The sequence below is a fragment of the Spinacia oleracea genome, chromosome 6 (genome assembly GCF_020520425.1).
Source record: "Spinacia oleracea cultivar Varoflay chromosome 6, BTI_SOV_V1, whole genome shotgun sequence".
NCBI lineage: Eukaryota > Viridiplantae > Streptophyta > Magnoliopsida > Caryophyllales > Amaranthaceae > Spinacia > Spinacia oleracea.
The window spans coordinates 132,248,121-132,263,894 of NC_079492.1; the positions used below are offsets into that span (position 1 = coordinate 132,248,121).

The 15,774-nt window shown below is 38.5% G+C and overlaps 1 protein-coding gene and 1 long non-coding RNA gene across 2 annotated transcripts; both read left to right on the forward strand.

Annotated features, from left to right (window-relative positions):
- Positions 1-354: 354 nt before the first annotated feature.
- On the forward strand, positions 355-3,391 carry LOC130463946 (uncharacterized). Its single transcript, XR_008924175.1, has 4 exons — positions 355-464; positions 823-911; positions 1,032-1,197; positions 2,769-3,391. It is a non-coding gene; the product is annotated as an uncharacterized lncRNA (long non-coding RNA).
- An 8,960-nt stretch (positions 3,392-12,351) lies between these two features.
- Positions 12,352-14,544, forward strand: LOC130462685 (uncharacterized). The gene is made up of 5 exons (XM_056831453.1): positions 12,352-12,575; positions 12,664-12,747; positions 12,822-12,905; positions 12,983-13,657; positions 13,744-14,544. The coding sequence occupies exons 4-5, from the start codon at positions 13,001-13,003 to the stop codon at positions 14,542-14,544; spliced, it is 1,458 nt and encodes a 485-aa protein (XP_056687431.1). The 5' UTR covers positions 12,352-12,575; positions 12,664-12,747; positions 12,822-12,905; positions 12,983-13,000.
- Positions 14,545-15,774: the final 1,230 nt, after the last annotated feature.

Consider the following 15,774-nt stretch of genomic DNA (forward strand, 5'->3'; position numbering starts at 1 on the left):
ATACTTTAATAGTTTATTGGGTAAAAAGGTAACAAAATATTTTAAAATCAAGTATTTTTTTTTTTTTTAATATCTAAAAGAGAGGCCAATCAATGAGTGACATTTGTCATCACCACATTGATTTCCTCTCTTTTAGTATCTCTATTATATAAGCCAAGAGGGGAGGGTTAAATAGGTAAATACATTTTTCGTGTCCACCTTCGAAAATACTAAATTACCCTCAGTCCTCACCAAGTCACCAACCCCCGTGTTTCTCCTTCCTTTACGCCTCTTCTCTCACCAAACCAGAGAAATCGAAAGAGGAGAGAGAAAACGGAAAAAACCTAATTCAATTCATTCTCTCTCCCTAGATATCAACAACTACTGAAATGCGAGATTATCAGGTTTGAACCCTATCCGTTGAAGAAGATGATGATGATTTCATTCCGAGTCTCTCACGACTTGACGACGGCCGCGGAATTCTGGTAAAAGAAAAACAAAACCCGGAAAAATTCAAATTTTATGATTTTGTATGTGGAATTTTATGTATTGAAGATTTACCTTAGAACTCTTTTGTTTGTTTTTGTTAATTTGAGCCTTTGCTGATACTTTGTGAATGACATACGGCATCAAAATTCGAGGATTTGATGTCGCTTGGGTTTAGGGGTGAGGCTTTGACAAACATGGATAATGTGGTTCATGTGGAAATTGCATGAATTTAGTTAAATTGGTTGGAATTATTTTTGAGCACCAAGTGTTTGATGAAATGCCTCTCAGAGAGATAATGTCGTGGTTTGGTAATAAATTATAATGAAGTTTTGTTGTTTGTTTTAATTGTTTCAGGGTGTATTATTAAGATGGTGTTATGGAGATTTGGAGAATGAACCTAAGCCTTCTGCTGCTGTGGAAGGGACACAGCCCCAGGATATCGGGTTGGTTTATTTTGAGAAACTAATATGTTATTTTGATGTTTTGGTTTGGTTCATATTACTGCTGTTTCTGCGGATTTGGGCACTCATAGCTCACTGTTACTGCTATTATTTATGGTACAGGATCAGCGGGTTCAGCATTAAGTTCAAGAAATGGTTGGGATGAGGTCTTTTGGATGCTGGTAATTGGAGCCCTAATTGTTGCCCTTCTATTTTCACGCCTGGTAAATAACATAAATCAGTGGCATTCTCAAGAGGAAGCAATCTCATAATGCACAACATACACAGGGTATCTTTCTTGCTCTTAAATTACTGTAATATTTTTAACTGAGTAAAGTTTGATTACTTTGTCTGATTTTCTTGGTATATAGAACCAAATAACACATTTATTTTTTGTTGGTTCTCAACACTAGGCCTGGTTATCGGGCGGGGCGGGTCAGGGTCGGTGCGGGTCAAAAGAGGGTCGGGTATTGAAAGGGTCATTTTTAGAGGGTCGATAATGGGCGGGTCAAAAGCGGGTCGCGGGTCAATAGCGGTCATTATTGGGCGGGTCAATAAACGAGCAATGAAAAATGAAAAACAAAAGAGCCATGTGCAAGTACAAGTAAATACGAAGCTATGCATGTAATTTTTTGTATCATTACTATTTTTATTTTCAAACTAATTGTAGTATAAGTTTGACCCTATAATGACCCTATCCAATAAAGGCCCTGTCCAATAAGAGCCCTGCCCAATAAAAGCCCTATTAACTTGACCCTAACCCTATATCCATTGGACTACCCTGTCCAATAACCAGGTCTACTCAACACATTACTTTAAAAGTAGGACTTAACGCACAGTATTCAAATGTTATTTCAACAAAATATATGCGGCTAAACACCATCAAAATCGGGACTTTGTTTATTTAGACAAAGTACTCTCACCTACTAAAATAAAATAGTTTCTTTAAACTCGGGAGAATATGGAGTAACAATGGTGCAAACACTAATACTAAGTGTCCTCTGTGAGTCTATACGAAGTCTGAACCAATTTATTTTCTTGATTGTCGAAATATGCGAATCAAGGGGAATTTCCGTAAATTTAACACTATATAAGCAAATTTACCACGGAGTATCTGAATATTTTCTCTTTTTTCCAAATATCAATTGAACTGTAAATATCGTTTTAGATCGTATATTATTTCATTATATTTGTAACAATGGCACTTGATGCCTTGATGGGTATAGTTCGCCGATCAAAGAGATTCTTTAGCAAATTATCGAGTATATGCACTTCATGCAACTTGAACTATTTGGTTCTCATTTGGGGTTAATACATTAAGGAGTGCTTATTTGGAGCTATCTAAATGAAAGACCGATAAGTAAACAGCTATGGGTTTCCTGTTAGGCCGTATCTCTACATGAACCCGAATCTGCCTGAGTGCATAATAGTCGAGGTCTTGAGGAATACCATAAATGCAATACACTGGATGTCAACAGAAATATAACAAGTCTGATGTTCTCCATAAGTTCAAATATCCACATCAATTTGAGGTTGTGACTAAAACCATTTATTCAATTAACTCTGTGACACAATTTAGAAAAATGCAGCACCATCTTATCTTCCAATGTGATCAATAAGGTTAATAAAATTCAGTCTCATCTTGCTTATTTATTATTAAAATAAGCACTCCTTTGCAATTTATGTTGACATTCAATGTCTTCCAATGATTCATCACAACTTAAACAGTTACAGCTACAATCAAAGGGGGACAGGTTAGTGCATATTTAGGAGTAGCTAATACATTTTTGGAACCTGTTAATCCTAGATGTATCATGAGCTTTATATCCATGTTCATTTGTGATTCGTGTTTTTGGTCAGGCATAACTCCTTTCACACAAAGTACCGATGCGGACATTAGGCAATTATTTGGTTCAACAGGCTGAATTGGGTTGTTATTTGATCATCCAGGGGTAATGATTTGATTATCCATGTGAGAAGAGTAAGAATTAGGGAATTATTTAACTGTATTTCTCGAATCGACTTTAGACATAGACCAAGATTGCACCCTCCCTCTGTTTGAAATTGTGTGTTTGGTTTCTGAATTGTATGCGCCACTGATTTTGTTGATGGCATACTGATTTTTGAATCTGCTTCAATTGATATTGTGTTTGGTTTCTGAATTGTATGCTCAAATGAGTTGTCTATGCAATTGACAATTGAAGATATAATCTGTTAAATCATGCAACGGATCAGACTGTATAACTGCTCCTACTAACGTTCATCAAATTTGTTTGAGTATATTTTGGAGTCACATTGGCCTGATTTGGATCTTTTCACATGCGAATCTGTGTCAATGAGTTTTTTATGATAAAATAGTTGTTATTAGACACGTTGATTGTGGTCAGTTTGGGTCAATTCGGATAAAGTGAAAGAGTTTGGGTTTCAGATCAGGTATTTGATACAAGTCAATTGTGTCAGGTCCATTACTGGTGGCTCTTGAGTTTGTGTTGAAGCTCAACACATACTCTGCTACCAAGGAAGGAGTATGCATTCGATGCGGGCTTCCTTAGCATTGAAGTGGAATCAGATGGTCTCAAAGTGATAAACATGATGGGAAATGCTCAAAAAGGAAAGAACTTAAACCGATTGTGGTGGATGATATATTAGCTTTAAAAATGTAACTTTGATATTCTATTGTATCATAAAATAGAGTTTTACCGTAAAATAAAAGGAACAACTTTGATGTACTTCTTTTGTAACATTTTTTATAAGTTGTTTGAATTGGTTTCTGATAAACTTCCAGGTGACATTTTACATTATGTTTGCTTAAGGGGATTAATTTACTTTTTTATATTCGCACGCATCGCGTGCATATAAGACTAGTAATATATAGATGGGGCACTTATCGACATAATACGTTATGTTAAGAAATATATACGACGCAGTCAAAATAAACCTTAAGCAAAGATACTCTGTGCTAAATGACGAAGCCACTGCTCTATAAGACTATAACTAGGAAATTCTTGCAATAATCAATTTTTTTATGGTATATCTAAAGCAGTGCATAGACTATTGTGACGACAAGGATACCAACCAATGTGCAAAAGTGTATTGTTGGTTGCTCCAAAACCTCAAGCTTTTAGTTAAGATTATATTTTACTAACAATATTAATTTTCTTAATTAAGTTGACTTTTATAATTCCATAGTCTATATCAATGTTTAATGAATAAACCTAACTCCTAAGTCCTAATTAGGTTGTTTTTAGTGAGTAGCTTGGTTTTGAGTTGTTTAAAGCCAACGCCGAATTGCCTTTCTCAATGCAATACGTGCATCTAATTTATATACTAATGTAAGCATATACTTTTAATTAATAACTAACAAAGATAATATATTTTTAACACAAATCAAAATTCATCTTTATGTCTCTTTTCCCACTCCATTGACCTAATAATTAATCTTGAAAGAAACCAGTCAAACGCTAATTTGATTTTAATTTTTAACCATTGTTAGCTACTATAGAGCTAATTTGATATAATAATGTTATGCCCATCCAAATTCTTAGAAAGGGAAGGAGTAATACATAAAGGTTGGCGAAGTTTTTCTTAAAAAAACGTTAAGCATGAATGTCGTACTACATATTGGTCGCGCATGGGCGGCATGATCAGTCATTCCGTTAGTCAATTTCATAGAGCTGATCATCATGGGCCCGGCCCGCTGACCGGGCCAAAAATTAGCATGTTTTGGACAGCCTATTCTGGCCTGGTTTTCGGGTCTGCCCCGGGCCGAACTTTTAAAAAAAATGCGGGCTTTGGATAACGCAAAACAACAATATAAGTTATAAATTTGGCCCGGCCCGGAATGGCCCGAAAGCCCGTTAATTTTGGCCCGAAATAACAGGTTTTGGGCACACAAAATTGGCTCGGCCCGCCCCGACACGATGGCAGTTTTTTTATTCTCTCGGACCGGCTCGAACCCGGCCCGGTCCGACTTTTGATCGGGTCTACAATTTCATAATAAAATCTTCTCTCATACTATTATAGAAGTGTAATTTTATTTGCCAATAATGAAGAGAGGAATAATTTATCAATCTGCTAAGAATGTTGACTCATCGTTGACTTTTTTTTTGTTACGGCAAGCCGTTCACATGGTCAGCAATATCTGCTTAACTAGCTTATCTGTCTTTGTCCATAAAACTCTCATCTTAATTCTAATTCGTTGGCATGTATTCTCCTACATAGGCCTCCTACCACAAATATATCCACGATGGAGATGTCATCAAATTAGAAATATACTTTATGTAGTTATGTACGTATGAGGGCTCTTTTAAAAACCGCAAATATTATGACACATTTATTATTATTTACTCGATCGTATATAATATATTGGGACATAATACTACGTACTCCGTATATATAGATTAATATTACGTAAGTAAGCTATACATACTAGAGTCTAGATTTTACGGCGGGGGTAGTAATATGTAGCTAGCCGAGTTTCTAATACACGAATGGTTAAGAATCTTAAGAACATTTTGTTCCGGTGAAAAAAAAAAAGAATTCAATCGATCTTTACGCTTTGGAAAATGTGTCCAAAGTATGAAACTTTGACCGTAAATTCTCATTACTATATACATCAAAATGTTACATATAAGATATTGCTAATTGGTCTCGGTATGTATTTTCAGAATATCAACTTTTTATAATCTTTTCACATACAAAATTATTTATATTATATATTAGTAGTTAAATATTGCATTAGAATCCGTACAAATAGTAACTATAAAGAATTTTAAGAAGCGGAGGTAGTATATGATCAAATAAGAAGTGAGACGTAATTCATATTGAAGTTTAAATATATGTTTGATTGGCTAATTGATGTTATACGTAGTACAAGTACAAGTACGTCGTATAGTGTACGTATTGGCACTGTGCCATGCTTCATACGAAGTATACCAATCTCAAATTTTGGTATGCCAATATTATTCCGATTTGAAAGTTCTATGTTTTCGGAAAATCATAACTTTAGGTTAGAAATTAAAAAGGCAATACTTTTGTTCGACAATTTCTCCTTTACAAATTATATAAGTATGTAATAATTTTATGTCTAGCTTAAATCGGTACTTTTTCTACTAAACTGTAAACCTGTACAAAAGTCAAAAAAGGATAAAAGCTAAACTAAAAAATATAAATTAAAATATAGTTATAATGTCATTTTCCTACAATGATGATCCTTTTCATAAGTGATAAGTTATCTTGACATAAGGTATAAAGTATAACAGCGCGTCTCCTGTGAGACCGGTCACACCATCAACTTGATGGTGTGACGAGCGCGAAACCAATAGCGTACCTCCCCTAAAACTATAAAAAAGAGTAACAAATCTAAACTATAGAAGTAACATACCTAAACTAAAACGTACAGTACCTCCTCTAAAATTATATAAAAAAAAAGTAAATGTCTAAACTATAGAAGTAACATACCTAAACTAAAAATGTACCTCCCCTAAAACTATTCCGTATAAAAAAAAGTAACATGTCTAAACTATAGAAGTAACATACTAAAAAAATACCTCATCTAAAATTATAAAAAAAAGTAACATGTCTAAACTATAGAAGTAACATACTAAAAAAATACCTCATCTAAAATTATAAAAAAAAGTAACATGTCTAAACTATAGAAGTAACATACTTAAACTAAAAAAAATACCTCCTCTAAAATTATTTTTTAAAAAAAGTAACATGTCTAAACTATAGAAGTAACATACCTAAACTAAGAAGGTATCTCCCCTAAAACTACTCCGTATAAAAAAAAGTAACATGTATAAACTATAGAAGTAACATACCTAAACTAAAAAAAGTACTTCCTCTAAAATTATATATAAAAAAGTAACATGTTTAAACTATAGAAGTAACATACCTAAACTAAGAAGGTATCTCCCCTAAAACTACTCCGTATAAAAAAAAGTAACATGTATAAATTATAGAAGTAACATATTTAAACTAAAAAAAGTACCTCCTCTAAAATTATATAAAAAAGTAACATGTCTAAAACTATAGAAGTAACATACTTAAATTCGCAAGTGTAAACTGGTCTTACCATCAGTTGATGGTGAGGACAGTCTCATATAAGAATTTGGGAAAGTATAAACATAGTTCTAAACATGTTTTTGTATTGGAAAATATATTTGTTAAATTATTGTTACGTTGTTGCATCACTTGCATGTACTGTTCAATCCTTCATCAGATCAATCAACCAATTTAATGTTAATTAGTTAATTATTTAGCTTTATAAATTTCTCCTTATAGTGTTCTCACCGTACTTTTTAAATAATTATTCCTAAGAAAGTCCGGTAAGCTAGTCGAAATCTTCTCACCCTCTAATGATTATGTTAGTTTGTCAAGCTCCGATACCATGTTAAATTTCAGAGTAATAAGGAGCAGAGTTTTGGCTTACTTATAATAATCAATAACGAAGACACTAAATTCATTTGACAATAGTTGGAGTAACTCCTCAAGCTAGCTTATTAATGGAGTATTAGTCTCCTTTGGAATCTTGTCGTCATTGTTTAGAGTTGGAGAGAATCTTCTAATTTCTTTCCAATATATATATATCAAAATATATTTATGTGAGATCTTGTTTTGTTCGTCTCAATGTGTAGCTTAACAATATCAAATTTTATATTTATTTAACGTACGTATTTGGAGATATTTACGTTTAAATATTGAGTTGAAACGGATGAAAAAAATCAAAAGGGGACTAATATTTAAGAACGAGGGAGAGTATACTCTTTTTTCAATGTGGGACAACTTATATGTGGTGGTATGGATATATAATATTGGGTTTCAAGAGTGTAACATATAATACCTATTTCTATATATAGAGAGAGTCTAGCTTAGACTATATTCAGTAGTGTCCACAAAGACAATAATAAGGCTAAAATGGTAACTATATCTTATTTAATGAGTTTGTCCCATCAAAAAAAAACATTTAACTTTTTTTTTTGGTGTTAGCACCTGGTTCATCCTTAGGGCTAATCCGGATTCAGGGCGAGTTATGGGTGGATAGGTTCCAGTCCCCTCCCAATTGTTGTTGTGGGGGTTCAAACACGAGTTCTCCCAACCAAGTTCAGCCTCAATCACCACTGAACCAACAAACAATTGGTAAAAAAGAAAACATTTAACTTTGACTTGTGAGTACCAAACTATGTTGTTTGGTACTAAATGAAAATGTAACATTGTAGAAGACATTATTTTATTGTGATTATTGTCTTTGTAGACACTAATAATTGTTGTCTTAAACGAACTCCTATATACACGCATTTAGATGTCGATCAACATAATAAACTCGGGTGTATTTCATGTACGCAAGACGTCGACATTGTATTTGTAGAGCGAGGACGTGTGGGGTTGATTGTGGTAAGGCAAGAGCCAAGAGCCAAGAGGCCAAGAGGGGTGTTGAAACTTGGTAGCTTAATTAGCTAGGCTGGAAATGTTCTCTTTCGGCCACCCAAATAACATAACATGAGATTTTTATGAAAATTTAGCCTCTCTTTCAAGCAACATGCCAGAAGGCATTCTTGTCTCTTCTACACTTTTTCTCCTTTGCTTATTCCCTTTGAAGCTTTTACTAATTTTTCTAGCAGCCTTTAATTAATTTCCTCTCACATAAACTAAACTAATTATTTGAGACTGTGTATTAGTTGAAGACTTGAAGATTCCCTCTTGGTGTTCTACTTTATCGTAAATATTATTCAATAGTCTGTCAGCTGATTATAAGATTATCAAGTAGGTAACGTGAGATCAGACGACCGTCTTTTACAAAAATTTATATGAAGTAATAACTTTATTGACGGAAATAAAGATATAAATGGATCGATATAATAGCTAGCTAGTACTACGTACAGTAGTAAAATTATATTGTCTTCTTCCTGAATATGATTATGTTGTGCATGGCTGCAAATATTTGCTAGCTTGCTTAGCTGTAAAATATACCCACCAACAAATATACCCTAACATATTAATTAAAGAAATCAACTATAAAAATGATGATAAATTTGATTCAATAAATTTGTTGAGGGCTTTTTCTGCTTATTTCCTCATCTTGTATTATTCATATTGAATGATGGAGCATGTTCATTATGGAATTTGGATACAAGAGAGGTAACGAATATTTTTTTATGTGGGGTAGGCGGTAGCCTTTCACATGTAAGCAACACCAAAGATTTTCATACACAAAACACAATCCTAATAAAGATCCATTGCATCCTCCTTTTCGCATGGACCGAATCGTCGTACGAGTACTTTCAAATATATCGTTTTACCATTTCGGTATTACTAGTTAAAAAATATCCTGTTTTAACATTTTAGTATTCCCGTCAAAAAAATAAAAATAAATTAGTATTAGTTTATTTATATCTCGAATACAAACTTTTATATAAGGCGGTATTATACAAAATACCACCTTTATGTCATATAAGTTAAACAATAAAATCATTTAGTTAAACACTTGAACTAATTAGTTAAGCACTGTAACCAATTAGTTAAATAATGAAAATAATTAGTTAAGCACTAGAACTAATTAGTTAACCAATATAACCCATTAGTTAAACAATCAAAGTGGTCTTTCCGGTAAGGCGGTCTTACACAAAAGTTGCCGAATCTCGAAAAGGGTACATGCATATATAATCTCTCAATTTCTTATACTATTCCAATATATTTAAATTATGTACAGATTTCAATATAATGTAAATGAAATCTCAAATCTAATATACAGAGTACTTTCTAGATGAATATATAAATGAAAACATATTTGATCATGTTTCGGAAGAATAAATAACATAAGTCTAGTGTAACGTTAAGAATTTAAAAACTGGATCGTAATATCATTGTAAAAAATATGAAATCAAGAATTGGATTATTGTAGGGTAGGGTACTTATAATTTAAAAATTAAAATGCATAATTTTTCTGTCTCTACTTTCGAGTACCTATTGAATTGCATTTCGACGCAGCACAACCACACCATTGTACAAAGTTTAGAATGTGTTTCAACAGTTTTATAACAAATATCGTTTGGGACAAAAAGTTTGTTCATCGACCTGCAAGATATATTAAATTAAAAAGGAAAGAAATACCAATTTTGGACAACAATAAAAATATTGAAATCAAAGTATGCCATATGGCAAGCGCAAAACGGTATCTCAAGAAATCGTAGCAATAATAATAATAGAGAAGGCTTTAGCTACACATCACTTACAAGCAAAAAAAAAAAAAAAAAAATCATCTTAATATCTACTTCGTATACGACAACAAAATTAGTAGTCTCTCAGCCTTATAAATTAATTTTATTATTTCGTATTTCCAATGTGCTTCTTGTATAACACTTCCACTCATAGGCGGTGTTCCGGTGTTGTAAAGATGGAAACAATGGGCTTCGAATGAAGGCCCTTTTGTATGTGTTGAAGATCTTGCTTGTTTGAATGAGTGGAGTCCGAATTCACCTGCACAATAGCAAAGTTACTAGCCTCGGGGGTGTTTCCGAGGAAAGCCCCTCCGATGCCTAAGTAAGAATGATGCTCGGATTCTAGAGAGAAGTTCTCTAGAAGAGTAGTCTTAAGGCGGTAAATTTGACGTACCTTGAGGTGTGAGCCTTGGCGGCCTATTTATAGTGTTTGCATAATAAATGCCCATAGGTCACTTATTGTTATTGGGCCTTGGGCCTTAATGGATGGCTGAATAGCCATTGGTAGGTTTGATGTTGTTGTTTAGAGCCATTGGGCTTTGGACTTAGTGGCCCAATTGAGAATCAACTGGGAGCCCAAACAACATGCCCCCCAGACCCGGTCCATTTAGAATTAAATGGGTGGGTTTCCAGCTGTCAGAAGTCCGAAAGTTCCCTCTCTTTTTTGAAAAGGGATGATTTGCATTGATGACAAGTGTTGGGAGTTGTATTGTGCCGTGTAGATCGTGGGTTGAGGAAGTTGATGCGCCCCTTTTCTTTTCTATAAATACGGGGTGCATTGCTCTTTTCGAACTTTTTACTCCTTCTTTCAAACCCTTTCTCTCTCTAAATTCCGGCGATCGCAGTGCGATTTGTTTCTTCAGATCTACGAAATTCGGCCAACTTTGGACTTCGGGAACTTGTGCTGTTCGTTTTATCGGCGAATTCCGCTTCGGAAGAAGGTAATTTGTTTCTGAATTCTCCTTTTTTTCTTCGTTTTTCCTTCTACCCCTCAATCTCAACCCTAGACCGAGAATTCGCGGCCATGGCAAAGAATAGGGGCAAGAGCAAGTTCGTCGTTGGCTCCTCTAGTGAGAGGGAGAACGTGCCTTCGGGAAGGTTGCCGAAAACTTCGAGGGTTCGGCCTTCGGAGAGGCCAGTGGAGAGGCGTTCGACTGGTTGGGATGCTTCGAAAGATGATGTTGTTGGCGGGTCTAGCGTGTCTGAACGCGCAACTTCTGGTAAAAAGGCTGGCTCTTCGGGTGTGCGCCGCTCCTACCCTGAGTTTCCAGTTCATTGGACTGAAGCTGATCCGCAGGGTAAGTATGCCCCGATTCTGCATGAGACCACTAAGATCGATGGTCCCTTGGAAAAATCGGTCAGTGGTGACTGGTTGGTGGAGGCGAAGCTGGGGCATTACCATCGGAGGGCCGAAGAGTTATACGGAATCCAGCACGCCTTGGGGTACTGGTGCGAGCTTCCCGACCAGGAGCGTCCTCGGGTGACTCATCCGCCGAGGGGGTTCATCTCTGTGTATACTCATCATTTGGAGAACGGCCTCCGCTTTCCTTTGGATCCCTTCATATCCGAGCTCCTGGTGTCGTATAACATCAGTTTGGCCCAGCTTACCCCCAAATCTATGAGGCACATCATCGGATTTAGATGGGTGTGCGATTTTATTAACTTTCCATGCTCTGTTGCCGTGTTTCGGGATCTGCACGATCTGTCTTTCAACCATGCTTCCAAGGGGGATGGGTATGGTTGGTGGACCATTATCAACAAAAGATCCCGAAGAAAGGGGGAGCCGAACTATATTACGGCCTACCCTTACCTCAGCTCTGATCATAACTGGAAGACGGAGTGGTTGTTCGTTCGTGTGCCAACAGATCCGAAGCATCCACATTTTTACCGCCCTCCGAAGTGGTTTGTGACTCCTGATCCTGATATGCGAAGCGTGGCTGCTCCGGATCGGAACCATCACCACTACGTGGATCTCCTCCAGTGGTTTTTGGCTCGGGAGGACAACTACAAATTGCCGTCCAACTGGCTCCCGAACCTCAACTATATTTTGCGGGAGGACATTCTTGCTGTTGCCGGTCTCAGCAGGATTTTTGACAGGGGTAGGTGTCTTTCGGCTGGGACCGTGCTTTAGTAAGTTTGCCCTCTTCCTTTTTGGTCTCGTTTTACTGATTTCGTTTTGTGCTTTGTTTCTGCAGAGTACGGCTTCAGTTGCGTTGATCCTGTGGTCTTGGGTATTTCTTTGGATCTGAAGACCATTCACGACTCGGCCCCTGATTATAAGTTCGGGAAGGAGAATCCTCGTAATCCTCGCTTGAAGGATTACGTGCTGTCTCCGTCGGGTGTCGCTCGGATATCTGAAGTTCGAGCTGATCCGTGGGATTCTGCCTCTTCTCCCGAAGCTGTTCCAGTGAAAGTCGTGCTCCCTGATTTGAGGACAACCTCGGATCCGGTGAGTGTTTCTAGTCTCAATATCTTTTGTTTGTCTTTCTTTTTGGTTGGCCGTCGGCTAACGTCTTGGTCCTGGACCATCTTTTTAGGGTCCTGGGACTGACGCTGTGCCGCGTGCCGTTCCTTCGGTTTCATCTCCGGCTCGGATAGATATCTCTTTATCTAGGAACCGGGTACTTCGCGATTTTTCTTTATTCCTTCCTTTGTCTTGTTTTACCTTTATTGACCCTTGGTTTCTTCTGTTTAGGATCAGCGCAAAAGGAAGAGCAGCACTCTTTTGAGGCCTTCTGCGCATCCGAAGAAGGCGAAAGCTGATCAGTCTTCGGAGAAGGTATTTGTTCTGACTTAGAGCTTTTGTGGTCTGTTCTCTCTTTTTCTGAAACTGACCTTTGAGCGTTTGCCCTGTAGGAAGTGGTTTCGGAAGTCATGCCTCCTCCCAAAAACCTCCTTCACTTCATGCCCTTGCCCGGGCAGAAGTTGAAGAGTGTGGTGGTTGTGGAACCGCCTCCCGTGGACCAACCGCTGGCTGAGGAAGATACCATCCCTTCTCCGCTGAAGCCGTCTGCTGCTTTAGGGATCGAGATCCAGGATATAACCAAGGTGATGGAGGCAATTGAAGCCGACCTTGTTCCTGGCTCGGATGTCCCTATTGTGGCCGAGCAGAAGGAAGAAGCTGCTGACGTTTCTCTCGAAAGGGAGAAAAGTCCGGATAAGGAGATGGTGGATCTCACCGAAGCTCACGTAGAGGTTCCCGAAGCTGAGAAGGAGGAACCCGAGCAGGGTCTGACGAGGAAGAGGCGTCATTCGACCTTGGGCTCCACTTCGACCTCGGCCCTGGATAGACTGATCCACGCTGACCCTTGCTCGGATGTTCCGCTGAAACGGATCCCCGAGGAGGTAAGGGAAGCGATGGCTCGCTATGCCAGAGCTCCGGTTTTGGGGGAGAACCCCATGGCTCACGTGGGATCTTTGGTGGGTCCCGAAGCTGCACGGGAGAATCTTCTTCGGGCCAACCCGCAGTGGAGGGTTCCTGGAGCTGAGGAGAGGAACCCAGCTATGATGGCCCAATATTATCTGAATGAGGTAAGTGTTGGAAATTTTGTTTTGAGTTCCGTTTTTGGTTTGTTGTCTTCTTTCCTCATCTTTTCTTGTCTTTTCTTCTTTCCCAGGCTGTTTTCTGGTCCTCGTTCGCTTCCGAGTGTAGCTCGGTTGAGGAAAGGCAGCTGAGGAGGTATCAGGAGGCTTATGCTCGTGATATCCCTGTCTTGGACCAGAAGGCTGGGCAGCTCATGGCCGAGATGGTGGACCTCAAGCAACTGTACCTTCAGTACAGTCGTGAGGCTAGGGAAGCGGCGGAACAGATCGGGGCCGAAGTTGGGAGGCTCACTTTCCAAGTTGAAGAGGATGCTGAAAAGATAGCTTCCTTCGACAGGGAGAGGAGAGAAATGGCTGCCAAGTTTGCGAGCGAACTTGAAGAAAAAGACAGTCTTCTCAAGGAGATGACGTCTAAATTTGAGGCGGCCATTAAGCAGAGCCAGGAAGCGGAGGCGAGGCTTCAGCAGTTTATCAAGCACCGGGAGATTGTTCAGAATCAAGCTGACAAGGTGCCCGTTCTCCAGCTGAAGATCCGAGAGAAAGATGCTGCCATTCGGAAGTTGGAGCAAGAGAGAGTTGACCTCTACACTGCTGATCAGTGTAGAGAGCAATACTGGAATGGCATCCTGGGTGCTCGGCGGATGTTCGCGAAGCACATGCCTCATTTCCCTTGGAATGAGAAGGTTCCGCTCTGGATGAGGGCCCAGGATCACTTGGTGGAGTGCCAGGCCGATCGAGACGAAGCTGAAGCTGAACGCCAAGCTGCTCTTGCAGAGGCTCGGGCCCAGAAGGCGGCTTCCGAAGGTGATACTACTGCTGGGGGTTCTTCGAAGGATGCTCCTCTGGGGGATGCTCCTGAGACTCCCAAGAGCTAGGGATTCGGGCAGTCGTCTTCTTCAGAGTCGGTCGGTTCCAGTTGAGGACTTCCGAACATGTGCTTGCCTTTCCCCCCTTTTGCCTCGGCGCTGCGTTGTACTTATTTCTTTTTTGTTTTCTTTAGTACTTCGGTAGGCCGGTATTGTCTGTTGATGGCTGCCGATTTTAACTTGTTTCATTTTGTTTTCAATTTTTGAGGTTTTTCGATGTATTTGTACTTCCCCCAAATATTGAATAAAAAATGAATGTTTGTTACTTGGCTGCTTCTTTTCAACTTGTTCTTTCGCAATTTTTAGGTCTTTAAATCCGTAGATTTCTCGAGCTCCTCTTTCTGTAGACTTGCTAAAAACCTTTTGACCTTGCGAGCTCTTCAAATCCGTAGATCTGCTAAGAGGCTCTTTGACTTTGCGAGTTCTTCAAATCCGTAGATCTGCTAAGAGACTCTTTAGTTTTGCGAGTTCTTCAAATCCGTAGATCTGCTAAGAGACTCTTTAGTTTTGCGAGTTCTTCAAATCCGAAGATCTGCTAAGAGACTCTTTAGTTTTGCGAGTTCTTCAAATCCGTAGATCTGCTAAGAGACTCTTTAGTTTCCAGACTCTTCAAATCCGTCGATCTGCTCAGAGGTTTGGATTGTTCTTCCGATCTCTTGTGGTTCGGAAACCTGGGCAAGAGATCGCTAGTCTGCCTCTTTAGTTATGCCTTCGGCGATCCGTGGATCTGAGCCGGAGTTTTATAACTTGATTCGAGCGACTGTTTGTTGCGAACAAATTTTATTAGGGTACCGCGAATCCGAGGATTCTGGACGGTTCCCTGAAGTGTATGATTTGGTCATTTCTTGCATTTTATCAAGGAATGGACAAAGTCAACCTGTTTTTAGTCTCGGATTGATCAGATCCGAGGCTGCATATATATATAAGGGGACAATAAATGTAGAGATAAGTTTAATGAAACACATGGTGCCAATGGCTTTCCTCTTCTCATTAAACAACTTACTTGGTTTACAGACAGAGATCATACAAAATATTTCTTGAGAACATCGGTATTCCAATGGTTCTTCAGAATTGTTCCATCTAATTGTTTCAGCATATACGTGCCTGGCCTTTTTTCGGAATGGATGATGTATGGTCCTTCCCAAGTGGCTGAGAGTTTGCCATGGATCCGTCCTTTCTGAACCGAGGCGGCGTTTCTGAGTACTAGATCACCGACTTTTAGGGGTCTGGCGTTGACTC

Bases quoted from the DNA above. Each gene is read 5' to 3' on its own strand.
- LOC130462685 (XM_056831453.1), top strand. From the start codon at position 13,001: ATGCCTCCTCCCAAAAACCTCCTTCACTTCATGCCCTTGCCCGGGCAG. The intron at 13,658-13,743 runs GTAAGTGTTGGA...CTTCTTTCCCAG, and splicing joins CCCAATATTATCTGAATGAG to GCTGTTTTCTGGTCCTCGTT.